The sequence below is a fragment of the Chelonia mydas genome, chromosome 23 (assembly GCF_015237465.2).
Source record: "Chelonia mydas isolate rCheMyd1 chromosome 23, rCheMyd1.pri.v2, whole genome shotgun sequence".
Taxonomy (NCBI): Eukaryota; Metazoa; Chordata; order Testudines; family Cheloniidae; genus Chelonia; species Chelonia mydas.
In genome coordinates this window covers 18918270-18945917 of record NC_051263.2, presented here as the reverse complement: position 1 = coordinate 18945917, position 27648 = coordinate 18918270, and the positions used below count along the sequence as shown (strand labels likewise).

The 27648-nt window shown below is 61.8% G+C and overlaps 3 protein-coding genes and 1 long non-coding RNA gene across 11 annotated transcripts in view; 3 read left to right on the top strand and 1 right to left on the bottom strand.

Moving 5' to 3' along the window:
• Positions 1–211: 211 nt before the first annotated feature.
• Positions 212–3486, top strand: TIMM17B (translocase of inner mitochondrial membrane 17B). Its single transcript, XM_007069793.4, has 6 exons — positions 212–375; positions 1284–1383; positions 1589–1652; positions 1774–1902; positions 2043–2153; positions 2450–3486. Exons 1-6 carry the CDS (start codon positions 350–352, stop codon positions 2536–2538), a joined length of 519 nt encoding a protein of 172 aa, XP_007069855.1. The 5' UTR covers positions 212–349; the 3' UTR covers positions 2539–3486.
• On the top strand, positions 3360–12950 carry CDK20 (cyclin dependent kinase 20). 5 transcript variants are annotated; one of them, XM_037888597.2, is made up of 10 exons: positions 3555–5389; positions 5697–5798; positions 6089–6202; positions 7325–7513; positions 7800–7921; positions 8140–8202; positions 8995–9118; positions 9227–9382; positions 12311–12357; positions 12730–12861. In XM_037888597.2, the coding sequence occupies exons 1-9, from the start codon at positions 5264–5266 to the stop codon at positions 12326–12328; spliced, it is 1014 nt and encodes a 337-aa protein (XP_037744525.1). In that variant the 5' UTR covers positions 3555–5263; the 3' UTR covers positions 12329–12357; positions 12730–12861. The 5 variants fall into 5 exon arrangements, with proteins under 5 accessions (XP_037744524.1, XP_043390339.1, XP_037744525.1 ...); XM_037888596.2 differs by lacking the exons at positions 3555–5389; positions 12311–12357; positions 12730–12861 and adding exons at positions 3360–3488; positions 9697–10099; XM_043534404.1 differs by lacking the exon at positions 12311–12357 and having other exon boundaries at positions 3552–5389; positions 12730–12950.
• On the bottom strand, positions 11718–18678 carry LOC122463609. Its single transcript, XR_006287151.1, has 2 exons — positions 18541–18678; positions 11718–13314 (listed from the first exon to the last, which is right to left on the bottom strand). It is a non-coding gene; the product is annotated as an uncharacterized LOC122463609 (long non-coding RNA).
• Positions 14482–27648, top strand: part of GATA1 (GATA binding protein 1) — a 26280-nt gene continuing 13113 nt past the window's right edge. The window contains exons 1-7 of one of the 4 annotated variants that reach the window (XM_043534419.1): positions 16296–16642; positions 18561–18598; positions 22186–22379; positions 22909–23286; positions 23384–23529; positions 26146–26288; positions 26488–26511. In XM_043534419.1, the coding sequence (XP_043390354.1) occupies positions 22208–22379; positions 22909–23286; positions 23384–23529; positions 26146–26288; positions 26488–26511 (863 nt within the window). In that variant the 5' untranslated portion in view covers positions 16296–16642; positions 18561–18598; positions 22186–22207. Of the gene's footprint in view, positions 14505–16291; positions 16643–18560; positions 18599–18775; positions 18884–22185; positions 22380–22908; positions 23287–23383; positions 23530–26145; positions 26289–26487; positions 26512–27648 lie in introns of those variants that run through there. The other 3 variants (XM_043534420.1, XM_043534417.1, XM_043534418.1) reach the window with 3 other exon arrangements.

Below are 27648 nucleotides of genomic sequence, written 5' to 3'. Positions count from 1 at the left end.
GACAACCAATCAGAGTGAAGACCTGTTTATCACGTGATACCCAGGGGCCTGTGAAAAGGATCATTGCAAGTCACGTGATCTCAGAAGAGCCAATAGGGAGGCGGACTCTCCTCGTCACGTGCTCATAGGGCCGGAAAAGTGGGTTCTCCTCCGCCACGTGACTCCAACTGACCAATCAGAGCTGAGACCCCTCCGGGCGCCTTTTTGTGACGTAAAGGGGGACAAACGCACGTGATCCCAGCTGCCCAATAAGAGGCCGCGGGGGACTCTCAACCGTTACGTTAGGGGCGGGACAAGGGGGCGGAGCGGTGCACGCACCCACGTGACCGCGCGGTCGCGGCTTGGAGCCATGGAGGAATATGCCCGGGAGCCCTGGTGAGCGGCCGGGACCGGGGTCAGCCTCCCCCCGCGCGGGGCACTTGGTACCGCCCGGCGGGCGAGCCCACTGGGAGGGGAATTGGTCTCTTCCCCGTGGCAGGGGCCTGAGGGCCGCTACATTAGGAGGGGGAGGTGACCGGCGGGTCCAGAGCGGAGCCCCCCCCCCCCCCGCGTGTTTGGTCCCTTGGTAGCTCCCAGCCTATTGGGTGGTCTCAGGGTGGGCGAGTCTATTGGGGGAGCAGTGGAGGGGGAGGGATCCCTCTCCGCAATGGACTTGCCTATCGCCCCATTGACACCCCTATTCATGGTCACTTGGTATGTCCCTGCCCTTTGGTGTCTATGGGCGGGCGAGTTCATTGGGGGGAGAAATGGGGAGGGCGGAAGAAAAGGGCCTGCCCCCCACCTCTCATCGGCTCCATGGGCTGGGAGATACCAAGTCACCATAGCAGGGGGCTTGGGAAATACCAAGAACACAAGAATGGAAGGGGTGTTTGTACCACGTGGTATTGCCCGGGTGGGGGGGATTATTATTGTAGGGCCCATTGCTGTCCATGGGGAATTGTTGTTGTAGGGTCTCTTCTCGCTGGTGGCGTGGCGGGGGAGGGGATGGGGTGCGTGAGGCGAGGCTGGCGCTGGCTGGGGGGGGTGGTTGTTGTAGGGTTGGCCGCAGGAGGGGATTGTTATCGTAGGGTCTCTTCCCTCCGGCTTGCTACTGGTCCATGGGCGGAGGAATTATTTACCGTAGGGTCGGCCGTCCCGAGGGGAGGGGGGCTATCCTGGGGTCACTCTTGTGGGGTTGGCAGGGATCTGTAGGGTTCCCACCCCCCGGCTGCTTGTAGGGTTTCTCCCAGGTTTGTTTGTCAGGTCTCCCAACCTGGTTAACCAGCTCCCTTCTCTTCCGGCAGCCCATGGCGCATCGTGGACGACTGCGGCGGTGCCTTCACCATGGGGATGATCGGTGGGGGGGTCTTCCAGGCCGTCAAGGGCTTTCGGAACGCCCCCGTGGTGAGTCCCACCCTCCGTCATCAGCGGGACCCAGGCTCTGGAGTCTGTTGATGTGATTCCCTTCTTTCTGATGGCTCTGGGCCCTCCTGGCTGGGGTGGGCCACATGCCTGAGGGGTGGCTCCCTGATCGCTATTGGGGGAGGGGAAAACTGGGGAGCCATGCAGCATCTCACCCCAACTCTTCCTCTGTTGTTTTCCCTTCTAGGGCGTCCGACACCGATTCAAAGGGAGCGTCAGTGCCATCCGCATCAGAGCGCCGCAGATTGGAGGTGAGGGGGGATGTTGTGTGGGGGAGGCGGGCGGCATGGGGAGCCTGGGCTGGGGGGATCCCAGCAGCCGAGGAGGGGGCCGAGGTGTATCTATCTAATCGCCACTCCCTCCTTTCCCCAGGTAGCTTTGCTGTCTGGGGGGGCCTTTTCTCCACCATCGACTGCGGCCTGGTGAAGATGAGGGGGAAGGAAGATCCCTGGAACTCGATCACCAGTGGGGCCCTCACAGGGGCCGTGCTCGCCTCCCGCAGTGAGTGTCCTGTGCAGCGCCCCTGCTGGTATCTCCCTCCCTCCCCCCCCTCCACTGCTTGGCCCTGACCGCTAGGGGAGAGCGGCCCCCTGCCAGGCGCCCCTATCTCTTTTTAATACATCTCCTCTTCTTCTTCCCAGGTGGCCCGTTGGCCATGGTCGGCTCAGCCATGATGGGAGGGATTTTACTGGCCTTGATAGAAGGAGTCGGAATCTTACTCACCAGATATACGGCACAGCAATTCCAGAACTGTAAGGATTGGCTGGGGCTGGGCTAGCAGGGGCTGTGGGTCGGGAGTGAGGTGCACCGGCAGAGCTGGGGCGAGCCCATGGCTGGGCTGGCAGGGGGCTGCGGGTTGGAAGTGAGGAGCGCTGGGGGAGGGCTGGGCTAGCAGGGACTGCAGAGCACAATGAAGGGGCTCCAGCCTTGGTGGCTGTATTTCAGCACTGGTCAGGCTGTCCCTGTGTGGGGCTGTTCCCAAGCTGCCCCAACCAGAGGTGGCTGCATCTCTGCCTTCTCACTAATAGTTTTGTTCTCCCCCCACCAGCTAACCCTTTCGGTGAAGACCCCAGTCAGCTGCCCCTGAAGGACAGCCCAGCGCCTCCAGGATACCCGGGCTACGGACAATATCAATGAAGCTCTTTGTACTTGGGGGTCCCCTCTATTTTTTGGGGGGGGGGGGGTGGCAGCTGCAGTTAATTCACCCCTCCCCCTTGCCGGTGCTCAGGATGCAATTCCAGCAACTTGTCCCTCCAGTTCTTGGATTCTCCCCCAGGAGGCAATGCTGAATGGGCTTGTGGAGGAGAGAGGGGTTTGCTGGGAGCCTCTCTAAATTTGCATATTTGGAGGGGAGCTTGGCGTGGGGGCTGGGGATTATGGGGCAGGGGATTGTTCTATATTTCCTTGCTACTACAGTATACATTGGGGGGTTGGCATCTGCTCTCAGTGGGGAGCCTCCTTTTTGGAGCTCCCCCGCCCCCCCGTTCTGTTTGGAAGTGCTCCTATTTCCAGCTTAAAAATAGAGTTCAATACATGCCTGAAAGGGCACGAGATGGCTGTATCACCCTGTTTAGCTGGGGTGAAACTTAGGGGGGCTGCAGGGTTATAGATGGGGTGTTCCCAGCCCTGCACTGGGGGGTGCCTATCTTACAGCAGCCCCCCGAACCTTGTAGTGACAGGGAGCCTCAGTGTTAGAGATTTCCCGGCATCCCTGCTCCTGAGATGGGGGGCTGGGAAGAGGCATCTCTTGGAATGAAGCCACGTGGGTCTCTTGAAATAAATATGACATAAAACAGTACATCCTTGGGCTGTCTTGGCTCCCCCTCCGCCCCCCCCCCCCCCAAGGGGTGTGATCTCCATTTTCATAACCAGTGAATTCTGCTGTCCCCCCCCAATCCAGCTGTGAAACACCACCTTGGTGTATATCCCCAACCTGTCCCAATTAAGGTTCTGTCCCCCCCCCCCCCCAAATGCCCAGTTCTGAGCCCACTTTCACCTCTTTTAGAGTGTTTGTATTTAAAGATGTTTTTAAAGGTGTCAGATTTCTTTTTTTTTTCCAGGTGCAAAATAGAGAAAGTGATTTGCTGGTGTGTCAGAGTGTTTAATGATCTGCCTGCTAGTGGGGGGTGGTGTGATGCAGGGGAATGGAGTTTGGTGGGTGGAGCAGTGGGGGCTGGGAGCCAGGACTCCTGGGTTCTCTCCTGGTTCTGGGGGGGGAGTGGGGTCTAGTGATTGTAGTGCAGTGGGGGGGGGGACCCTGTTTGTCTTCCCTCAGCTGCGGTTCTCTGGTTAAATGAACAGAGAATCCCCCTCTTGGGGAGCAGTATAGGGGAGCTGAACCAGATGGCTGATCATTCTATCCAGCACTGAGGAGAGTATGAGATTGGACCTCAGCTCTTCCAACAGAGGGCAGCATGGCCAGAGCGAGAGACCCTCCCCCCGGCTGTCACGGACCTATTCAGGCAGTCCCTGCTTTTAAGTGTTTGCACTCTGATCAGACAAAATGCCCCCTTGCAGAGAGAGGGAAACCGAGGCACGGAAAGAGGTGTGTCTGGCACAGAACCAAGGGCTGAATCGCAGCAGCCTTACTTGCCATCCTGGGGGTTAACCTCTGCTCCTGCCTTGTACTGTCAGCACCCGACTGCACTCACTCCCTTTCGCTCTCATGGTCCCCCCGCAAATTCATCTCCACGCGTGCCTGGGTTTAAGGAGCTTGAGATGCCTTTCTTGGGGCAGCTCCTGCTTCCTGCTGAACCCCCAGGGCTGATCCATTTCAAAATCCCCTGAGCAGTCCTAAGCAGCTGTGGGCCGCAGCCTATGGGTTGGGGGGGGCACTGGAGGGTCACAGACAGAGACACCCCAAACAGCAGCAACTGCTGTTTCAGCACCTCTGTCCCCACTCTTCTCAGAGATGGGCTCGGAACCCAGGAGTCCGGGCTCCCAGCCCCACCTGCTCTAACCCACTAGACCCTACTCCCCTCCCAGAACTGGGGAAAGAACCCAGGGGTCCGGGCTCCCAGCCCCCGCTGCTCTAACCACCGGAGCCGAGGAGAGAGCCCAGGAGAACCTGCTCTAACCACTAGCTCCTGTCAAGGCAGGCACGGATGCTTTGGGGCAGAAGAGCCCCCCACTCCCGTGCCCCCTGAGGCGGGGAATGGGCCCCCCAGAAGGGCTGATCTCCCAGACAGACGCGTGGCAGGGGAGGGGGGCGGTGGCAAGGAGTCTGCACACCGAAAGCCTGGGCGTGGGGTGCAGTGGAGGAGACCGGGACCCTTTGGGGCAGGGAGTTAGGGAAGGGGGGGGACCCACCAGGGGGCACCAACCGGGACGGCGGATTTGGGCATTTTAAAGCCGGGGTGGGGGCTGGCAGCCAGGACTCCTGGGTTCTGGGCATGGGGGCTCCAGGGGTGGGGAGCTCCCCTGTTAGGGGGCTGCTGGGGGCAGAGCCAGGCACTAGATGGACGGGGGGGATGGGTCAGAGAGTCCCAACCCCCTAGCGCCGGGGAGGGAACCCAGGAGTCCGGGCTCCCAGCCCCTTGTCATGTGACTGGGCCCATGCCGGCTTCGGGCAGTTCCGGGTGCGTTGCTAGGCAACTGGGCCCCGGTTGCCGGGGCGCCCGCCAGGTACTGGGGCTGTGGGGGGAGAGCGCGGCGCGGTGCATTGTGGGAAGGGGCGCTCCCCCTCTACTGGGGTGCCTCAGGAATTGGGGGTAGGCAGGGAGGGAGCAGTGCATTGTGGGATGGGGCGGTCCTATGGGGCAAGAAAGCCGTGCATTATGACACAGGGTGCCCCCCCAGTATCCCACAATGCACTGCGGTGCCCCAGAAATGGGGGCCACAACTTGAGAGGGAGCAGTGCATTATGGGAAGGGAAAGGGACCCCCCCCAGTATCCCACAATGCACTGCAGGTGCCCCAGAAATTGGGGAGGGGGTTGCCTGGAGCAGTGCATTGTGGGAAGGGAAAGGGGGTACCCCCCCAGATATGGGGTGAGGAAGCAGTGGGTTATGAAATAGGACACCCCCTGATATCCCACAATGCACTGTGGGTGCCTTAGTAATGGGGGTATGGCCTGAGACAGGCAGCAGTGCATTGTGGGATGAGGCTCCCCCATAACCCACAGTGCACTGCGGGTGCCCAGCATTGGGGTTCCCTCAGTATATGGGGTGAGGAGCAGGGCATTATGGGACAGGGCAAATTTCCCCCCCCCCCATACCCTTGGTATGCCACAATGCCGAGTGCCCCTTTCAGGGGTGGGGGGGCTCCTAATAGGGTGTAAATTCCTCTCCCCCACAGGTCCCAGTGCAAACCAGTCAGCCCAGCATGGATCAGTACAGCATCCTGGGCAGGATCGGGGAAGGAGCCCACGGCATCGTCTTCAAAGCCAAGAACATAGAGGTGAGAATGTCCCCCCTCAATCTGATCCCCACAACCAGGGCTGGGGGCCAGGCTGCCAGGGTTCTCTCCTCAGCTCTGGGAGGGGGAGTGGGGTCTAGTGATTGGGGGCAGGGGGAGCAGGAGCTAGGACACCAGGGTTCTCTCCCTGGCTCGGGGGGGGAGCGGGAGCCGGGACGCCTGGGTTCTCTCCCCGGCTCTGGGAGGGGGAGTGGGATCTAGTGGTTGGGGCAGGGGGGATGGCGGGAGCTAGGACTCTTGGGTTCTGTTCTCACTGCTTCCCTGCTCCACAGTCGGGGGAGACTGTGGCGCTGAAGAAGGTCGCTCTGCGGAGACTGGAGGACGGGATCCCGAACCAGGCGCTGCGGGAGATCAAAGCACTACAGGAGATTGAGGAGAATCAGCATGTGAGTGGGGGGCAGGGAGCCAGGACTCCTGGGGTTCTCTCCTTGGCTCTGGGAGGGGACTGGGGTTTAGTGGGGTCTGGGCTAGGTGACCTCTTCGGGTCCCTTCCAGCCCTACAGCACTGGGGTTCTGTGATGGCAAAGCCACTGTGTTGGGGGTCAGAAATAGAAACCCCAGGGTCTGTTTCTCCACATCCCCTTCCACTACCCGGCCTGCAGCTACCCCTATCCTCCTGTCTCTGGGTTGCTGCCTTCGTTCATTCTTTCTTGTTCCCCTGTTTCTTTTTTCCTTTCTCTGTATTCTTTCTTTCGTTTTCTCTGCTGCTTTTTTTGGTCTTTCTCTCTTTTCGTTCATTCGCTTCTAGAGCTGGGCAAAACAAAATCAACAAAGAGTGAAACTGCCCCAAAATGCAGTTTTCAAGGCACCAAAACTGTTTGAAAATTCAAGTTTCCATCAACCCCCCCAAAAAACACTGTGGGGTGGGGAGAGAGAACCATCAAAAGGTTTTATTGTGACCCAAATGAAATTTTGTCAGGTTTGTTTGTTTCTTTCTTTCTTTTGTTTGTTTCCGCGAGAAAAACTGCAAAAATTCAGTTAGAAACTAACCAAGTTTTCCCCCAAGATCGATCAATCTATCGATCTATCTATCTTTTCTCTGTATTATATTCCCTTTCTTTCTTTTTCATCCTCTGTTTGTTTTTTTCATTCATTCCTTTCTCTGGATCTCTTTTTCTTTCTCGTTTCACTCTTTTCTCTATATTACGTTCCTTTTCTCAGTCTTTGTTTTTCATCCCTCATTTTTTTTTCTCTTTGGTTCATTCTTTTCTCTGCATTTTCTTTCTATTTTTCTTTCTTCTATATTACGTTTTCTTTCTTTCTTTCTTGTTGCTGAGAGATAGTTGGTAATTTAAGTTGCCAAGAAAGCAGAAGAAGTGAGGTATGGGTGGGTGTCCACTTGTCTGTCTGGACTGAACTGGTTAGGGGCAGCAGACACTGGGATGGGTGGGCCCATGGCTTGGACCAAAGGCGGGATACTGGGGTCGATGTGCTCATGGCTGAGATCTGGCATGGCCGGGACATCAGGCTGGCTGGGCTCACAGCTCTGCCCATCTTCCCCGTCACAGGTGGTGAAGCTGAAGGCCATGTTCCCCCATGGCGCAGGCTTCGTGCTGGTGTTCGAGTACATGCTGTCGGACCTGGCCGAGGTGATCCGCAACGCCCAGCAGCCCCTCACGCAGGCCCAGGTGAAAGGCTACATGCTCATGCTGCTGCAGGGGGTGGCCTTCTGCCACGCCAATAATATCATGCACCGGGTGAGTCCAACCCCTCACCCCCCAGCTCCCCCTGGTCTAACCACCAGGCCCCACTCCCATCCCCGAGCCAGGGAGAGAACCCAGGAGTCCTGGCTCCCAGCCCCCCCTACTCTAACTCATAGCCCCCACTCCCCTCCCAGAGCCGGGAAGAGAACCCAGGAATCCTGGCTCCCAGCCCCCCACTGCTCTAACCACTAGACACCACTCCCCTCCCCAAGCAGGGGAGGGAACCCAGGAGTCCTGACTCCCATCCCCCCTCCTGTAACCCACTCATTGTTCCCAGCAGGATCTGAAACCAGCCAATTTACTCATCAGCTCTGCGGGGCAGCTGAAGATTGCAGATTTTGGCCTCGCCAGGGTGTTCTCCAGTGACGCAGGCCGGCTCTACAGCCACCAGGTGGCCACCAGGTGAGTGGGAGTGTCCGGGCTGGGAGCCAAGACTCCTGGGTTCTCTCCCTGGCTCCGGGATGGGGATGGGGTCTAGTGGTTAGAGCAGGGGGGCTGGGAGCCAGGACTCCTGGGTTCTCTCCCTGGCTCTGGGAGAGGAGCGGGGTCTAGTGGGTTAGAGCGGGAGAGGCTAGTGGCTGGTATGGAGGTGTGTAACCGTCTCTCTGTGTCCCCATTAGGTGGTACCGTGCCCCGGAGCTCCTGTATGGCGCCCGGAAGTATGACGAAGGGGTGGATTTGTGGTGAGCTCCCCGGCCCCTCATTTATTAGAAGCCCCCTACTCCAGTCTCCCCTCCATGCTTGAGCCCCCCTATGGCTGGACACCCCTCTTTAGTGTGAATCCCCACCCCCCGCTTATGTGGGGGTCAGGAACACAGAGATCTCTGCTGGAGTTGGATTCGATTGCGTACTTAATTAAGGGACATGGCCAAGGGGCCCTCCCTCCTTAATCCAGCCGTAGCCATGCCCTGTTTGCCCTGCCCCCTGGCCACTCTCCCCCCACATAATCACACTGCCCAACCCTCTTTAAAGGGAGCCAGACCACAGAGTGGGGCCCTAGAGGGGGTCTCAGCCCCCACACAGCCCTCTGTGTATGGGGGGGGGGTCTCCTTCCCACACCCCCCAGTGGAGACGTGACAGGGCGGTTCGCACTTCTGCGAGCAACCAGCTCAGGCTCTCTGCAGACTCAGGCAGTGCCCCTGTATCCGTTACACTCAGGCAGTTCGCACTTCTGCGAGCAGTCGGCTCTTCGGGCAGGTGTCGCGTTTTGACACTTCTCTCCCCAGACAGGAGTCCCAGGAACTCTTGTTGTTTTTTTTATCCTGAAGGCCCAGAGTCTCTCATGTGGGGTGCAGGGGCCATGTCTGAGCCCTAAATGATCTCCCCCACCCACTCTGCGGCACAGCGGTAACTGGGGATGGTGAGGGTTGCCCTGCAGACCCTGGGGACCCTGGGGGACAGGGTTCAGTCAACCCTGGCGTACCATACCCCCCCCCAACCCCTGGCGTGCTCCCCCTTTTCTGTGTCTGCTCCAGGGCTGTGGGCTGCATTTTTGCCGAACTGCTGAACAATTCGCCCCTCTTCCCCGGGGAGAACGACATCGAACAGCTCTGCTGCGTGCTCCGGGTGCTGGGCACCCCCAGCCAGCGCGTCTGGCCGGTGAGTGGCGGGGGGGTCTCCCCCCGGCTCTGGGGGCTGGTGGTTAGAGCAGTGGGGGCTGGGACTCCAGGACTCCTGGGTTTTCTAACCACCCGTCTCCCATGGCAGGAGATCACGGAGCTGCCTGACTACAACAAGATCTCGTTCAAAGACAACCCGCCCATCCCGCTGGAGGAGGTGCTGCCCGACGCCCCCCCACAGGCCCTGCAGCTCCTCAAGCGCTTCCTGGTCTACCCTTCCCGGGAGCGCGTGAGGGCAGCCCAGGTAAGGGAGCCCCACTCCTCTCCCAGAGCCTGGAGAGAACCCAGGAGCCCTGGCTCCCAGCCCTTTTCGCCCCTTGCTCCAACCCACTGCACCCCACTCCCCTCCATCCCTAATCTCCCCTGGCATTCAGAGCTGGGTGCTAGGGGGTGCCGAGGGGTGGGAGGCGGGCAGGGGGCTCAGCAGGGGGCGCTCTGCTAGAGTTGGGGAGTGCAATACCTCAAGCTGCCACCAGAGGGCGACCCAGACTCTGCCATTAGTCAGCTGTGCCGCTGAGGCAGGGGTGTTACCAGGTTAACCCTTTCTTCCCCTCCCAGGCATTGCTGCATCCCTATTTCTTCACCCCCCCGCTGCCCGCCCACCACTCGGAGCTCCCCGTTCCCCAGCGTGGGGGCAGGAAGGCCCGGCAGGGACCCCCGCACCAGCGCGACTTCCACATTCGAGCGGCCCGTGGAGGAATCTGTGGTGGACCCCGAATGGGTGGCCCCTTATGTGATGCGAGGGTGAAGATGGGACATGGGGCCTGTCCCCTCTAGGGGGCGCTGGCTCTGAATCAGCCCTGTGAAGGGTGAAGATTGGCCCCAGATCCCTATATAGTCCCTGTAATAGGGACCCCCAGTCTGTCTGTCCCCCCAGCATCTCCCCCTCTGGTTCCTGGTGCTCTCTGGACTCTGTGGTGACACTGAGTTTTGTAATTAAATGGCTTTTGTTTACTGTGAACTGACTCCTGGCCCCTTTCCTGGAAATGCCCTGCCCCCTAGTCTGGTTCTGTGTGTGGAGCCAGGACTCCTAGGTTCTCTCCCCAGCTCTGAGAGGGGAAGGGGGGCTAGTGAGTTAAAGCAGTGGGGCTGGGAGCCAGGACTCCTGGGTTCTCTCCCTGGCTCTGGGAGGGGAGTGGGGTCCGGTAGTTAGAACTGGGGGGTTGGGAGCCAGGACTCCTGGGTTCTCTTCTGAGCTCTGGGATGGGAGGGGGGCTAGTGGTTAGAGGGGGAGCTGGAAGTCAGGACAACTGGGTTCAGTCTCCGGCTCTGCCTTTCTCCCCCGTTCTCCCGGCAGAGACAGCCGGGTGACAGCAGTCCAGCCTGAGCCGGGAGATAGCGTTATCTCTGTCGCCATGTGCCCGCCTCTGGGCTGTGCTAGCGTTCCTGGGGGGTGGAGGGAACAGGGTTGGCTGGCCACGGAGCCCTCACTTTCCTCCCCTGCTCTGGCCTTGTCTCCCTCCGTTCCTGCTCTCTAGGCCTGTCCTGCTCTCGCGCGCTTTCGTTCTTCACATCTTTCACTTCTTCCTTCCTCTCGCACATGTCTCACACTCTTCGGTCACTGTCAGCCCCTGTCTTTCGCTGTCTCGCTCTCCGCCTGTCACCCTCGTCCTCTTTCATTAGCACCTTCCCCTGCCCATCTGTCCTGCTTTCCGTGATCTCCTCTTTCACTCCATCGTTCATCTGGGCGATGGCCCATTGCGCCGGGTGCCGTACAGTGTCTATTAGGTGTATTACGGTACCTCCTAGGTCCCCCAGCCATGGCCCACAAACCCACCGCGCTGGGCCCTGTACAGTGTCTATTAGGTGTATTACGGTACCTCCTAGGTGCCCCAACCACAGCCCAGGACCCCACTGTGCCAGGCGCCGTACAAACCCACAACGAAAAGACAGTCCCTGCACCCTGCAGAGCTTCCCGCTGGAGACAAGGGACCCAGGGCAGGTCCAGACAGGGACTGCAAGGGAACAACAAGTCCCTATTGCAGCCAGCTCCGTGCCCTGGCAGCCTCCCCCTTGCCAAGGTTTTCCCTGAGGTGTCTTGGCAGAGGAGGCGGAGAACGGGGTGGATGTCAGTGCACCTGAGCCCAAAGATGCTCGCTTGGGGGGGTGACGCGGGCGGCGGAGGCTGGGGTCGGGGGCCCGGCGAGGGCAGGGGCAGGAGTGGAGCTCCGGGTAGCGACGGTGCTAGATCGGCTGCCAGAGACCTTATACGGTCCTAGATTCCTTGCTCCGAAGAGTCGCTGCTTCACAGGACAGAGCCCCCACCCTTCGCACGGCCGGCGTTCTTGTTCCTATGTGGACACGTTCACATTTAGCCGTATACGAAACCACACATTGTTAGCTTATTCCCGGATTCCCAGGCACTCCTGGTGGCTCGGTGGCTCTGACCTGCCCCCCTGCAGAATTTACCCACCATTTTTTGAGCCATCTGCAAACTTTATCAGGGATGATTTTATATTTTCTTCTAGGGCATTATCAACATGCCTGGCCGAGAACTGATTCCAGGGGACCCCACTGGAAACAGACCCACTCGAGGATCATTCCCCATTTACAGCTACATTCTGAGATCTATCAGTTAGCTGGTTTTTAAGCCATTTAATGTGGGTTGTGTTAATGTTACATTGTGTGAATTTTTAATCCGTGTTATGCGCGACCAGGTCAAACGCCTCGGCGAAGTCTGCCTGTTACATGAGCGCTGTCACCTTTAGCAACCAAACGTGTAATCTCGTTAAAAAAAGATATCAAGTTAGTTTGACCGGATCTATTTTCCGTAAACCCCTGTTGATTGGCATTAATTACATCACTCTCTTTTAATTCTTCATTGATTGAGTCCTGTATCCGCCTCTCTGTTCTCTTGCCCAGGATGGATGTCAGGCTGACAGGCCTATAATTACGCAGATCATCCCATTCACCCTCTTTTAAAAAATTGGCACATTGATTTATTATAGTCTTCTGGACCTTCCCCAGTGCTCCAAAGCAACAGTAACAGTACACCCAGCTCCTCGGCCAGCTCTTGTAAAACTCTTGGATTGAAGTTCTCTGGGCCACATGATTTAAAAATGTTTGATTTTTAGTAGTGTCTGTGTAACATTCTCCAGAGACACTAGTGGAATGGAAACAGTGTTGTCATCACTCGTCCGATGAGCCTTCAATGTCTGTTTTTGTTACGCAGAACAGAAATATTTATTGACCGCGTCTGCCTGTTCTGTGCTAGTATTGGTAAGTTTACCATTTCCATCAAGGACTGGACTGTTCTCAGGATCCTTATTGTTCCTCATGTGGTTAAAAAAACCTCCTTCTCATTGTCCAAATGGCTTATGTCTGATGTGCCAGAGAAGGGGGTGTCAGTGGAGGGCTGCAAGGGTTCGAAAACGCGTTAGATAAGTTCATGGCTGATCGGTCCATCAGTGGCTGTTAGCCAGGATGGCTAGGGCTGCCTTCCCATGGTCTGGGTGTCCCTAAACCTCTGATTGCCAGTAGCTGGCACTGGGTGACGGGGTGGATCACGGTTCATTCCCTCTGAAGCACCTGGCATTGGCCGCTGTCAGCAGCGATTGGACTGACCCGGCGTGGCCGTTCTTCTCTTCTTAGGGGAATGTGGTCAGAGAAATGGGCTTGGAGGAGGATTTCGGGCCCCCCGCCCATTCCAGGCAGGGACGAGCCGGGCAAGATCGCACGGACGATGCGGTGGGGCGAGGATAGAGAGGAAAAGCTGGATCTTGAGGACGTCGGGCGGCATCCTCAAGACTTCCACGGAGTCCGCACGTGAGAGGAAGGCCCGCGTCGACCGTGACAGGCAAGCTGGGGTGAGGAGCTGGTTAGATAGCCAGGAGATGGCCGGATTTTTGCTTGGTGAGGTCGATCTGGGAGTGGAGGCAGGAGTTAGACCCGGGTTTGCGAGGAGAAGGTGCAGATGGAGAAGAGAACGACCGAGCCCCGGGGAGGCGGGAGGAGAGCCAAGAACGGATGGAGTCAGGGAAGCCGAGATGCCCAGAAAAAGAGCGAGGTGGAGGGTGGATACTCCTCCTTTTGTGTGATCTTTCAATCATTGTCGATTCTTTCTGTGTCGTCCTTTAGTGCACCCTTTGCTCCCTCTAGCAGAATCTTTCTTTCTTTCTCTCTCACTCTTCCTATCTTAGACCCTTGCAGAGCTCGGTAAGCTGCAGAATTTTTTCCCTATCAATAAGCAAATAAAACAACTCAGGAAAGACCAGGCAAAAACCTTGTTTAAGTTTTAAAAAAGAAATGAGGACATGCCAGATAGTTTAAGGTTCCCGCAGTAAACTTTGATTTTGAGATCGGGGTCTTGTCATGCCAGGTGCTGCCCAGACCCCGCCCACAATCAGGGCCACTCGGGCGCTGCCCACACCCTGACCAATCGAAGGCTGGCTTGGTTCTGATGGATAAAATACCTTTGCAGGGAGAGACTCCTGGGCGCTAACGAGCTCAGCTCGTTACTCTCTCAGCAAAAGATAGAATAAGAACCCGCAGCTGGGGGTTAAAGCCAGACGCAGCCCAGCTGGAAATGCAGCCCTGACTTTTCCCAGCATGGGTGATGAGCCCTCGGAACAAACCGCCTGAGGACATGGTGGATTCCCAGACTCCCATGGGGTCAGGTCCGGGCCAGATCCCTTTACAGAAGGGGCTTTAGCCAAGTCAGTGGGCTCAGCGCAGGGGACACTCGGTGAAATTCACCAGCCTGGGCTATATAGGAGGTCAGCCTTGGTGGTCTAAGGGGCTTTTCTAGCCAGTCCCATGGTTTGTGGCAAGTTCATTGCACTCCCAGGGGCTCTGTGCCCCCCTCCATCCCCCCGAACCCCTCTTATGCACAGACTCCCTCTGTGTCCCCTAATTTCCTCCATGCCAGGGGCTCTGGGTGCCCCCCAGTCTCCCCAGAGCAGGGTCCCCCATTCTGCCCCCCCATGCCAGGAACTCTGTGTGCCCCCCATTTTCACCACCCTTCTCTGAGAGGTCATTCATTCAAGGGGTCCCCCGGTTACGCTCCCTCGGGGAGCTGGCCTGAAGAAGGTGTCAGTTTCTCATCCCCCACCTGTGGGCTCTTTGATCTCCACTCAATGGCCGAGGTGCTAAAACGGTGGCCGTGCTAACCGGATGCCAGGCGGGGGCTCCCCATGTATCCCCTCCATTTTCTAATTTCCTCCCCCTCCCCAGATCCACAGACTCCTGCCCGTTGGTGCCCAGAATGTCCCCAGGAAATTCGGAAAGGACTGGCCACGGTATCTGGCAATTGTTGCCTGATGCGTGGGTGGAGACACACCGGGACGGTGAGCGTGAGAGCTTCGCCAGCTCGGCCAGGGACAAGATTAGACTCACCCACGAGCTGAGCTCCACCTCGGGGAAAGAGGGTGAGTGGACGGAGACTCTCTGCTGCTGGGTAGCAGTATAGGGAGCATGACACACAGCAGAGTTTTCAAAGAGGGCCCTGCTGTTTACGCCCAGAGCAGGGCCCATCCCCTGCAGCAGGGACGGACGCACACGCACACAGCAGGGCTTCTCCTCTCCAGCAGGGGGTGTCAGGGTCCCCCGCCCCAGCCTTGACCATTACAATCTTATTACAACAAGCCTTATGTTATGAACCTGCTGTGCTTAATGTAGGTCCTACTGTATTTACTAGCCCAATGACACTGATCTCTGCTTGATAGTGCTGAGGGAGCTGTCCCAGGGCTGGGCTAGCAGGGGCTGCGGGTTGGGCGTGAGGGGCACCGGCGGGGCTGTGGGGAGCCCAGGGCTGGGCTAGCAGGGGCTGCGGGTCAGGAGTGAGGGGCACCGGCAGGGCTGTGTTGGAGGGTGGGGAGGGCTGGGGCTGCGGGTCGGGAGTGAGGGGCACCGCGGCGCTGGGTTTGGGCTCATCTCTCTCTCTCTCTCTCTTGCTCAGCTCCTTCCCCTTTATCTGGCCCTGGGAGATAAGCGGGTGTTTTTCGGAGAATTGGTCGCTGGCTTCCCCTGAAGTCTGGGTGAGACTCACCCGCCCCCACCGCCAGCCTGTGCGCGGGGCCAGGGGTTCATCTGAGCCAGTCCTGACAGAGAATCTGCATCAGTTTCTGTCAGCCAGTGTCTCGGGGACACCCCCATCTACAGCCGCAGTGGGGGTCTAGTGGGTTAGAGCACGGGGGGCTGGGAGCAGGACTCCTGGGTTCTCTCCCTGAGTCTGGAAGGGGAGTGGGGTCTAGTGGTTAGAGCGGGGGGGAGGCGCTGGGAGCTAGGACTCCTGGGTTCTCTCCCCAGCTCTGGGAGGGGAGTGGGGTCTAGTGAGTTAGAGCATGGGGGCTAGGAGCCAGGACTCCTGGGTTCTCTCCCCGGCTCTGGGACACTAGCAGAGGCCAGGAAGACTCTGCGGCCCTCCCACCCCAGAAGCAGCGGGGGGCCCGGGGGCGTCTCCCCCACCCACGTCTGTTATTCCCAAGCTGCCCCCCTGCCCTGCCCGCCCCAGCCCCGTGGCATGGGTTGTTCCAAGCCCCATCACCGAGAATCCGCCAACCGCCAGCTCCTGAGCCTGGCATCAGATAAGGGCTTATCGGGGACTTCCAGGCCTGCTGCCATAACCTCCCCAGGCCCCAAACTGGCTGAGCGGTTAGTGGGGCAGGGAATGGGGTCTGGGGCCTGTCCCCTCTGGGGGGCGCAGGCTCCCACCCGGCCCCAGGGCAGGGACTGGCTGGCTCAGGGGGGTGGGGAATGGGGCACAGGGCCTGTCCCCTCTAGGGGGCGCCGGCTCCCATCCGGTCCCTGGGCGGGGGCTGACTGAGGGGGGCGGGAAACGGGGCCTGGGGCCTGTCCCCTCTAGGAGGTGCCAGCTGCAATCTGCCCCTGCGTGTGAAATCTCTAGGGATGCTGAGTGATGATAGACCAGTTGCCACCTCTCCATGTATCCACCGCTGCCTCCCCTCCCCCAGATGAGTGGGGGGGTATCACACCAAGACCCCAAAACTCCCAGCCCCCCCTTCAGTGTTTACCTGCCTCCTCCCACTGAGCCAGGGAGAGAACCCAGGCATCCTGCCTCCCAGCCCCACCCCCCCACTAGACCCTAGTCTCCCCCCAGAGAACCCAGGAGTTCTGGCTCCCAGCCCCCCGCCCCCCAACCACTAGACCCATCTTCTTCTACACTAGAGAGAGTTTGGGGGGGCTAGTTTTCTCTCTCTCTCTCCGCCGTACATTGGGGGTAATTGAGTTCTCCAAGGTGGGGGGCAAGAGCCCCCCAGCTGTTCTCCCCCTCCCCTCTCTGTGCCCCACAAGAGCCCGTCCCGTCTCAGAAGGCGGGACCTCACCCGCCTGGGCTGCTGTGTCATTTTTAGCGTCTCTACCCCCCCCACCACACTCCTTCTTTCCGTCTGTCTCTCGGAGCCACCAGCAAGTTGGGGCCATCCCGCGGCCGGGTAGATCTGGGGGAGCTCGCTGCGCTTGAAACCGCCCCCCTCGAAATTCGCCACTGGTCCACCTGGCACTGCATGGGGGCCTCCCCCCAAAAATTTTTTTTGCCCAGCTGTAGGTGAGTGTCAATCCGAGGCCAGCGGGGACAGGCGGTGTCCGGTTTGGGGCAGTTGTGAAGAGAGACCGATGGACAGAACGAATCGGGACGGATGGGGTGGTGCGCGGGCGGTGCAAACAGTGGGCTGGCACGGGGGTACCAGGGGGCAGTGGGCATGGAGGGCTGTCGCGGTGGTACCAGGGGGCATTGGGAACGGTGGCCTGGCACAGGGGTACCAGGGGGCAGTGGGCACGGTGGGCTGGGGAGGTCGTCGGTCGCTCAGGAGCCAAACCAGGAACGGGGCAAGGCTGGAAGGGGAGAGAAGGAACCGAGTAAAGGGCCAGAGTGGAGGGACCGGTGTCCCGTCCGCACAGCTGGGTTGTCCGTGGCCCAGCAATGGAGCATTGGGGATCGAGGGGCAGGGTGAGGGGATGGGGATGGAGAGGGAGTGGGTGTGCTTTGGGATGGACCGGGAGAGAGAGAGGGGTGCGTATTGGGGGGATGGATGGAGGGCAGGGTGTGGAGGGATGGGTGGATGGAGGGGTTTAGTGGGGAGGATGGGGTGGGGGGAAGGATAGGGAGGGGGGATTTGGGGGGATGGGGTAGATGGAGGGGTGTGAGTGGGATGGAGGGGTGGGGGGGAAGGGGATGGATGGAGGGATGAGGACAATAGGTGGATGGAGGGGTTTGGGGGATGGGTGGAGGGGTGTGAGTGGGATGGAGGGGTTTGGGGAAGGGATGGGGGGATGGAGGGGTTGGGGGAGGGATGGTGTGTGGGTGGGAGGGGGGATAGAGTGGATGGAGGGGTTTGGGGGTTGGGTGGAGGGGTGTGAGTGGGATGGAGGGGTTTGGGGAAGGGATGGGGGGATGGAGGGGTTGGGGGGAGGGATGGTGTGTGGGTGGGAGGGGGGATAGGGTGGATGGAGGGGTTTGGGGGATGGGTGGAGGGGTTTGGGGAAGGGATAGGGGGATGGAGGGGTTGGGGGAGGGATGGTGTGTGGGTGGGAGGGGGGATAGGGTGGATAGAGGGGTTTGGGGGATGGGTGGAGGGGTTTGGGGAAGGGATGGGGGGATGGAGGGGTTGGGGGAGGGATGGTGTGTGGGTGGGAGGGGGGATAGGGTGGATGGAGGGGTTTGGGGGATGGGTGGAGGGGTATGAGCGGGATGGAGGGGTGAGGGGAAGGGTGGGGGGCAGACAGAGGTGGGTGGGGGCGTGGGGCAGATGGATGGATGATGGGTGGGGGCGGATGGATTGCACGAGAAAAAGAGGTGAGAAGACTGGCAGGTCCCAGCAGGTCCCTTCCAGGTTAATGTCGGGGTTTCCCTCCCCGACTGATTTCCACCCCCCATTTGAGTTCCCGCTGGTCGTCCGGGGATCCGGGGGTGGGAATTTCCATCTCCCATTGACCGGCAGAATGGTCAATTGTCTGGAGATGTCCAGTCCCGTGTGTGGGCGTCAGGGTCAGGGAGGGGGAGACACCCCCCATCTAGAGATACTTTTCCAGCCCCCCCACATCCAGCTGTTTAAAAACCTGGTTCGGTAATGAATATTCTACTCCGCTCCTGGAACCAGGGAGAGAACCCAGGAGTCCAGGCTCCCAGCCCCGCCCCCCAACCACTAGACCCCACTTCCCTCCCAGAGCTGGGGAGAGAACCCAGGAGTCCTGGCTCCCAGCCCCCCCCATCTAACCACTAGACCCCACTACCCTCCCAGAGCTGCGGAGAGAACCCAGGAGTCCCGGCTCTCAGCCCCCCTGCTCTAACCACCAGGCCCCACTGCCCTCCCAGAGCCAGGGAGAGAACCCAGGAGTCCTGGTTGCTAGCGCCCCCCCCCAACCCACCAGCCCTCCCTCCTCTGAGTACTGAGTGAGGGTGCAATAAAAGGGAGAATTTGATATCCCAGGGGATCAGAAATTTACCTTCTGTTCTCTTCTCTCAGCCTCCGGGACGCCTGGGTTCTTTTGAAGCCTTTGCGAGGTAAATGTGGGGGTGGGAGTGTCGCCCTTGGCTGTGGGGGGGTGCGGGGGTTACAATACACCTTGTTCTACCCACTGAGCTGTGTAGGGGCAAATCTGTCACTGCCGTGTGATCCGCCCGTCAAGGCAAGGGAGATAATTTTTATCTCCCGGCTATTCCTTATCTGAGGCCCTAACCCCGATAACGGCTGTACAATCGTTGGGCCCCACACGTCCTATTTCCTCTCCCCCTCCGGCCTGGTACACACCCACACAACGCGCAGATCCTGCGATGCTGGAGCTGGATGTGAATATGGTTCAAGGAGATGGAAGTGGGGGTGATGGGGGGCGCGCAGGGCACTGGGGGGTGTTTGGAGTGTGTCTGTGATGGGGGGCGGTGGTGGGGTTGTGGTGGTGTGCATCTGCGTTTGGCTCGTTTGGCTTTGTGCTGGTGCTGAGGGTGTGTCTCCTTGGGTTGTGTGTCTGTCTTTGGGAGGTGTGTGTTTGGGTTGTTTGTCTTTGCGGTGGTATTGAGGGTGTCTCCCCTTGGGTTGTGTGTGTGTCTGGGTTGTGTTTTGTAGTGTTCAGGGTGTTTGTCTTTGGGTTGTGGTGGTGTTTGGGTTGTTTGTCTTCGTGGTGGTGGTGAGGGGGTGTCCCCTTGGGTTGTGTCTCTGGGATGTGGTGGTGTGTGTGTTTGGGTAGTATGTCTTTCGGTTGTGTCTCTTTTTGTGTGGGTGTGGGCTGTGTTTTTGTAGTGTGGTGGGTGGGTGTATTTGGGTTGTGTCTTTGTCTGTCTTTGGGTTGTGGTGGTGTGTCTGTGTTTGGGTTGTGTGACTTGGTGGTGGTGGTGAGAGTGTCTCTCTTTGGGTTGTTTCTCTTTGTGTGGGTCTGGGCTGTGTTTCTGTAGCGTTGAGGGTGTGTGTCTGTGTGTTTGGGTTGTAGCTTTTTGTGTGTGTTGTTTACGCTGCGTGTCTTTGTGTGGTTTGGGCTGTGGTGGTGGGGTGTGTGTGCGCTGTTTGGGACTGCCTGTGCGGTGTGTTTCATAGGGCAGGCGATAGTTTTGGTGTGTTGTTTGTGTTGAATTGGCATGTCTGGGTGGGCTGTTGTGTTTTCCTGAGGGTGGTTGTTTGGTGGGTGTGTATCTCTTATCTGTGTGTGTTGTATCCGTGGGTTAGCAGCGTGCTGTGGCTGTGGGGGGCTTTTTGGGGAAGTATTTCCCTGCGTGTGGTGTCGGACGTGTGAGTCTGTTGTTCTGGGGATGCTGAGTGTTGGCTTTTTGGGGTGTTGGTGTGTTTTTCCAAGGTGTGGTATTTTGGAGTGCTTTTGTGTGTGTGTTGGGGGGCTTGTGTGTCGCGGAGGGAGTTGTGCTTTCTCTGCACTTTGGGCTGGATTTCTTTGCCTGTCTTTGTAATGTGCGTGTGTGTGTGTGTGTGTGTTGTCTGTGTGTGTGTCCATCCCTGCTGCCCCCTACTGGAGGGCCTGAGTCCTGCTGTGTGTGTGTCCTTGTGGTCTGGGATTGTGTGCTGTTTCAGGGCAGTGGTTTGTGTGTGTGTCTCGATTGTGGTGGGGTGGCACCATGGAGAGGTCTGAGTATTGGCGAGGGGTGTACATTTGTGCGATGTGGGTGTGCTGAGTGCGTGTCCCGGGTGGGTGCGTGTTTGTGGGTTGGGAGCAGGGCTGGGTTGAATTGTGACTTACCAATGGACATAAGATTAAAAAAGCAACAAAATTCACAACATGAGAAGGACACAACAGGGCACAGAGTGGGTGTGGGGATTATACACACCCCGACCAACCTGTACACAGAGCCGGGGAGAGAACCCAGGCGTCCTGGCTCTCAGCCCCCCTGCTCTAACCCCACCAGACCCCACTCCCCTCCCAGAGCCGGGAGAGAACCCAGGCGTCCTGGCTCTCAGCCCCCCTGCTCTAGCCCCACCAGACCCCACTCCCCTCCCAGAGCCGGGAGAGAACCCAGGCGTCCTGGCTCCCAGCCCCGCCTCCACTGTGGGTGGTTAGTTCGCTGCTCCCCCTCCCCCCCCCCCGCGTTATCTGCCCCATCTCTGCTGCGTTGGGGATGAGGCAAGGGCAGCTTTTGAAATCAGCTTTGAGACCGGGCCAACTTCCTCTGCACTGTGCCACCCTCCCCTCCCCCCCCCGCCCCCCACACACCCGGCAGCCAGGATGCCTGGGTTCAATCCCTGGGTCAGGGAGGGGAGTGGGGGGAGTCTCTGGCGGACGTTGGGGGGGCTGTGTGCGAGATCGGGGGGGCGGATAGGGCCGGGAGGCCCCAGTTCTCAGAACGAGAGGCTTGGAGCACCTGATGGGGAGAGAGATAGAGACAGAGAGATGCAGAGATTGGGCGGGCGGCAAGGGCAGCATCTTCCGGGGTGGCCCCCCTAGGCCAGAGGGGGGCCCAGGGACGGGGTATATAGGGGCGGGGTCACCAGGGCCTGCCTGGCTGGCTGGAGACAGAAAGGTGGGGATGGGTAGACAGAGGGTTCTTGGAGGGAGGGAGGGGCATGGGGGGGATGGAAGGGGGGATGGAAGGAGGGAGGGGCATGGGGGGGATGGATGGGGTGGGGGAGATGGAGGGGGGAGGGAGGGAGGGAGGGGCATGGGGGGATGGATGGGGTGGGGGAGATGGAGGGCTGTGTCAGGAGGGATTTGTGGAGGGGTGTGGATGGGGGAGGGAGGGGCATGGGGGGATGGATGGGGTGGGGGAGATGGAGGGGGGATGCAGGCATGGAGGAAGGGGGGATGGATGGAGGGATGGAGGAAGGGGGGGGGTCTGCAGGGAGGGAAGGGTGGATTCAGACGTCGGGGGAGGGACAGACCCATAGTTTTCAGTCCCGTAAGCCCCACGTTTCCCCTCGTGGCCCCAGGACCTCTCGCTCCTCCCTGGCCTGTTTCCCTCCCCCTCCCCAGTCCTTGTCCTCACGCCCCCTCGGGCCCATTCTCCAGTCTGTCCATTCCCCGCCGGGGCCCCCCCATCCCGCCCACCCCCAGCGTCTCTCAGTGCCCGCCCCTAGCCGGGGACCGGGCGGGTGGTGCTGAGAATGGTGACCTGGCTGGTGTGTGCACGGCCCTACCCTTGAGATGCCAACCGTTAACCCTTTATCAACCGTTTGACTCGCGAAGCGTGGCCAGCCAGCGGCCTCGGGGGGCAAATCCCCCCCGGCTTGTCCCAGTCCCGCCCAATTCGCACGTGGAATCGCTGCGTTTGCACGCTAGTGAGCAGCCGTTTTTGCACGTGGCCTCTCTCAAGAACGGGATTCTGCTCCACGGGAACATGTCATCGTGGGTATGGGGGGCAGACGGACGGTGGGGAGCCGGCCCCCCGCGTTGTCTGGTGCCTGCAGGGGCTCGGGGCTGGGGGAGCACGGGCTGGCATTGCCTCCTCATAAACAGCCCTGACTTTGCTTTGCTTTTGGCTGCTTCTCTAACCACTAGACCTCGCTCCCCTCCCCACGACAGGGATGGAACCCCGGAGTCCTGGCCCCCCGCCGCCTCGCTCTAACCACTACACCCCACTTCCCTCCCAGAGCCAGGGAGAGGACCCAGGAGTCCTGACACCCTGTGTCTTGTCCCCCATGTAAATTCCCCATCTAGGTCAGGAGCTCTTGTGCCCGGGATGGATTTTGCCACCCTGGGGGGGCAGGAGATGACCCCCCATTTCCTGGAGCCCCCCGTCCTGCCGCCGGCCGATGAATCTGCAGTCTTCTTCCACGGAGCCGAGGGCGGGGACCCCGGCGCGCTCGCTACCTACTTCTCCCGGACACCGGAGTCCTACCGCAATCCGACAGGTGGGTGGCCAGAGCTACGTGGCCTGGGACCCCCCGCCCCGAAACCCAGCTGGGGACACACACACACCCCCGTTTCACCACCCCACAGGGCTCCTTGGGGGGCATCGCCTGGGGCCGCCCACAGAAGGCCCTATGCCACAGTCACACTGTTGCCGTGGCGACCGTTACCACGGGCTGTGGTTGCTATGGGACCATGGTTGCCGTGGCTTCCAGCAGCAGACTCGCACTGCCGCCATGGCTGCCTGTGGTGTTGCCAGGGCTCCTGGGGGGGGGGGGGCCTGCCTGGTTGCCGTGGCAACAGTGCCATTGCTATGCCATTGTGTGGGGTTGTTGTGGTCGCCATGGTGCCCACCTGCGTTGCCATGGCCCCCCCCCCCCCCCCCCCGGATTCACTGCCGTGGTTCCCTGCGGCCTCATCCCATGGTTGCCGTGGCCCCTGCCTCGCCATGGCGACGGGTTGTGTGTCCCTGTGGCCGCTGTGGGTTCCCCTCCCACTAACCCCCCTCCTCTCCTTTTCCACCCCCTGCAGCGCGCCCGGTGTACCCTCTCCTCAACGGGCTGCAGTGGGTGGATGGGCACCCCTACGCCACGGCCGGCTGGACCCCCGTCTCCTACGGCAAGCCCCAGGCCGGGGTCCCTCTCTACCCGGCTCCCCCCTCCTCCTCTTCCTACAGCCCCCCCTCACCCAAGGAGCAGCCCCCCGAGGACAAGGGCAGCCCCAAGTTCCTGGAGATGCTGAAGACGGAGCCAATGAGCCCCCCCACTGCCGAGCTGCTGACGTTGGGGTCCCCCGCCGGGGCCCCCTACACCGGGACCCCGGAGCTCGGGTTCTACCAGCCCAGCGGGAGCCCCCTGATGGCTGGGTACTCCCCCAAACTCAGGGGGCCGCTGCAGCTGTCCCCGTGCGGTGAGAGCCTCCTTCGGGCTGGGGGGGGCGGGGGGGGCGGCGCCCCCTGCGGGGAGAGGCCCCATCGCTGACTCAGTTTCCCTCTCCCGTCCCTCAGAGGCGCGGGAGTGTGTGAACTGTGGGGCCACGGCCACGCCCCTGTGGCGCCGGGACGGCACCGGGCACTACCTGTGTAACGCCTGCGGGCTGTACCACAAGATGAATGGGCAGAACCGGCCCCTCATCCGGCCCAAGAAACGCTTGGTGAGTGGGGACTTGCCCCCCGTTCCCCTGGGGTCCCCCTGGACCCCCTGCCGCTCCCATGACACGCCCCCCGCTCCAGCCTCCCCCGACACCTTCCGCTCCCGTGAGACCTCCCTGGCCCAGCCGCCCCCAACGCCCCCTTCCCCTCCCGTGAGACTGCCCCAGCCTCCCCGACACCCCCTTCCCCTCCCGTGAGACCCCCCGTCCGACCCAGCCTCCCCCGACACCCCCTTCCCCTCCCATGAGACTGCCCCAGCCTCCCCAACACCCCCTTCCCCTCCAATGAGACTTCCCTCCGACCCAGCCTCCCCCGACACCCCCTTCCCCTCCCATGAGACCCCCCGTCCGACCCAGCCTCCCCGACACCCCCTTCCCCTCCCATGAGACTGCCCCAGCCTACCCCGACACCCCCTTCCCCTCCCATGAGACCCCCCGTCCAACCCAGCCTCCCCCGACACCCCCTTCCCCTCCCATGAGACCCCCCATCCGACCCAGCCTACCCCGACACCCCCTTCCCCTCCCATGAGACTGCCCCAGCCTACCCCGACACCCCCTTCCCCTCCCATGAGACCCCCCGTCCGACCCAGCCTCCCCCGACACCCCCTTCCCCTCCCATGAGACTGCCCCAGCCTCCCCCGACACCCCCTTCCCCTCCCATGAGACCCCCCGTCCGACCCAGCCTCCCCCGACACCCCCTTCCCCTCCCATGAGACTGCCCCAGCCTCCCCCGACACCCCCTTCCCCTCCCATGAGACCCCCCGTCCAACCCAGCCTCCCCCGACACCCCCTTCCCCTCCCATGAGACCCCCCGTCCGACCCAGCCTACCCCGACACCCCCTTCCCCTCCCATGAGACCCCCCCGTCCGACCCAGCCTCCCCCGACACCCCCTTCCCCTCCCATGAGACTGCCCCAGCCTCCCCCGACACCCCCTTCCCCTCCCATGAGACCCCCCGTCCAACCCAGCCTCCCCCGACACCCCCTTCCCCTCCCATGAGACCCCCCATCCGACCCAGCCTACCCCGACACCCCCTTCCCCTCCCATGAGACCCCCCCTCCGACCCAGCCTCCCCCGACACCCCCTTCCCCTCCCATGAGACTGCCCCAGCCTCCCCCGACACCCCCTTCCCCTCCCATGAGACCCCCCGTCTGACCCAGCCTCCCCCGACACCCCCTTCCCCTCCCATGAGACCCCCCGTCCAACCCAGCCTCCCCCGACACCCCCTTCCCCTCCCATGAGACCCCCCCCTCCGACCCAGCCTCCCCCGACACCCCCTTCCCCTCCCATGAGACTGCCCCAGCCTCCCCGACACCCCCTTCCCCTCCCATGAGACCCCCCGTCCGACCCAGCCTCCCCCGACGCCCCCTTCCCCTCCCGTGACACCCCCCCTCCGACCCAGCCTCCCCCGACACCCCCTTCCCCTCCCATGAGACTGCCCCAGCCTCCCCGACACCCCCTTCCCCTCCCATGAGACCCCCCCTCCGACCCAGCCTCTCCCGACACCCCCTTCCCCTCCCATGAGACCCCCCGTCCGACCCAGCCTCCCCCGACGCCCCCTTCCCCTCCCGTGACACCCCCCCTCGGACCCAGCCTCCCCCGACGCCCCCTTCCCCTCCCGTGAGACCCCCCGTCCGACCCAGCCTCCCCCGACACCCCCTTCCCCTCCCATGAGACTGCCCCAGCCTCCCCAACACCCCCTTCCCCTCCAATGAGACTTCCCTCCGACCCAGCCTCCCCCGACACCCCCTTCCCCTCCCATGAGACCCCCCGTCCGACCCAGCCTCCCCCGACACCCCCTTCCCCTCCCATGAGACCCCCCGTCCGACCCAGCCTCCCCGACACCCCCTTCCCCTCCCATGAGACTGCCCCAGCCTACCCCGACACCCCCTTCCCCTCCCATGAGACCCCCCGTCCAACCCAGCCTACCCCGACACCCCCTTCCCCTCCCATGAGACTGCCCCAGCCTACCCCGACACCCCCTTCCCCTCCCATGAGACCCCCCGTCCGACCCAGCCTCCCCCGACACCCCCTTCCCCTCCCATGAGACTGCCCCAGCCTCCCCCGACACCCCCTTCCCCTCCCATGAGACCCCCCGTCCAACCCAGCCTCCCCCGACACCCCCTTCCCCTCCCATGAGACCCCCCGTCCGACCCAGCCTACCCCGACACCCCCTTCCCCTCCCATGAGACTGCCCCAGCCTACCCCGACACCCCCTTCCCCTCCCATGAGACCCCCCGTCCAACCCAGCCTCCCCCGACACCCCCTTCCCCTCCCATGAGACCCCCCTCCGACCCAGCCTCCCCCGACACCCCCTTCCCCTCCCATGAGACCCCCCCTCCGACCCAGCCTCCCCCGACACCCCCTTCCCCTCCCATGAGACCCCCCGTCCAACCCAGCCTCCCCCGACACCCCCTTCCCCTCCCATGAGACCCCCCCCTCCGACCCAGCCTCCCCCGACACCCCCTTCCCCTCCCATGAGACTGCCCCAGCCTCCCCGACACCCCCTTCCCCTCCCATGAGACCCCCCCTCGGACCCAGCCTCCCCCGACGCCCCCTTCCCCTCCCGTGACACCCCTCCTTGCCCTGGGCGCGGGTGCCAGACTCGTCTCTCCCCCAGATCGTCAGCAAACGAGCGGGCACCCAGTGCAGCAACTGCCAGACGAGCACCACCACCCTGTGGCGACGCAATGCCGGCGGGGAGCCCGTCTGCAACGCCTGCGGCCTCTACTACAAACTGCACAACGTGAGCCGGACGCCGGGGTTCTCTGCCCGGCGCTGGGGGGGCGGGGGCTGGCGGTCAGAGCGGGGGGATCCAGGACTCCTGGGTTCTCTGCCCGGCTCTGGGGGAGCGGGGGCTGGCGGTCAGAGCGGGGGGGATCCAGGACTCCTGGGTTCTCTGCCCGGCTCGGGGGGGGAGTGGGGTCTGGTGATTAGAGCGGGGGGGATCCAGGACTCCTAGGTTCTCTGCCCAGCTCTGGGAGAGCGGGGTCTGGCAGTCAGAGTGGGGGGGATCCAGGACTCCTGGGTTCTCTGCCCGGCTCTGGGGGGGAGCGGGGTCTGGCGGTTAGAGCGGGGGGGATCCAGGACTCCTGGGTTCTCTGCCCGGCGCTGGGAGGGCGGGGGCTGGCGGTCAGAGCGGGGGGGATCCAGGACTCCTGGGTTCTCTGCCCAGCTCTGGGGGGGCGGGGGCTGGCGGTTAGAGCGGGGGGGATCCAGGACTCCTGAGTTCTCTGCCCGGCTCTGGGGGAGCGGGGTCTGGCGGTCAGAGCGGGGGGGATCCAGGACTCCTGGGTTCTCTGCCCGGCTCGGGGGGGGCGGGGGCTGGCGGTCAGAGCGGGGGGGATCCAGGACTCCTGGGTTCTCTGCCCGGCTCTGGGGGGGCGGGGGCTGGCGGTCAGAGCGGGGGGGATCCAGGACTCCTGGGTTCTCTGCCCGGCTCGGGGGGGGGAGTGGGGTCTGGTGGTTAGAGCGGGGGGGATCCAGGACTCCTGGGTTCTCTGCCCAGCTCTGGGGGAGTGGGGTCTGGCAGTCAGAGTGGGGGAGATCCAGGACTCCTGGGTTCTCTGCCCGGCTCTGGGGGGGAGCGGGGTCTGGCGGTTAGAGCGGGGGGGATCCAGGACTCCTGGGTTCTCTGCCCGGCTCTGGGGGGGCGGGGGCTGGCGGTCAGAGCGGGGGGATCCAGGACTCCTGGGTTCTCTGCCCGGCGCTGGGGGGGAGTGGGGTCTGGTGGTTAGAGCGGGGGGGATCCAGGACTCCTGGGTTCTCTGCCCGGCGCTGGGGGGGCGGGGGCTGGCGGTCAGAGCGGGGGGATCCAGGACTCCTGGGTTCTCTGCCCAGCTCTGGGGGGGCGGGGGCTGGCGGTTAGAGCGGGGGGGATCCAGGACTCCTGAGTTCTCTGCCCAGCTCTGGGGGAGCGGGGTCTGGCGGTCAGAGTGGGGGGGATCCAGGACTCCTGGGTTCTCTGCCCGGCTCTGGGGGGGAGCGGGGTCTGGCGGTTAGAGCGGGGGGGATCCAGGACTCCTGGGTTCTCTGCCCGGCTCTGGGGGGGCGGGGGCTGGCGGTTAGAGCGGGGGGGATCCAGGACTCCTGGGTTCTCTGCCCGGCGCTGGGGGGGCGGGGG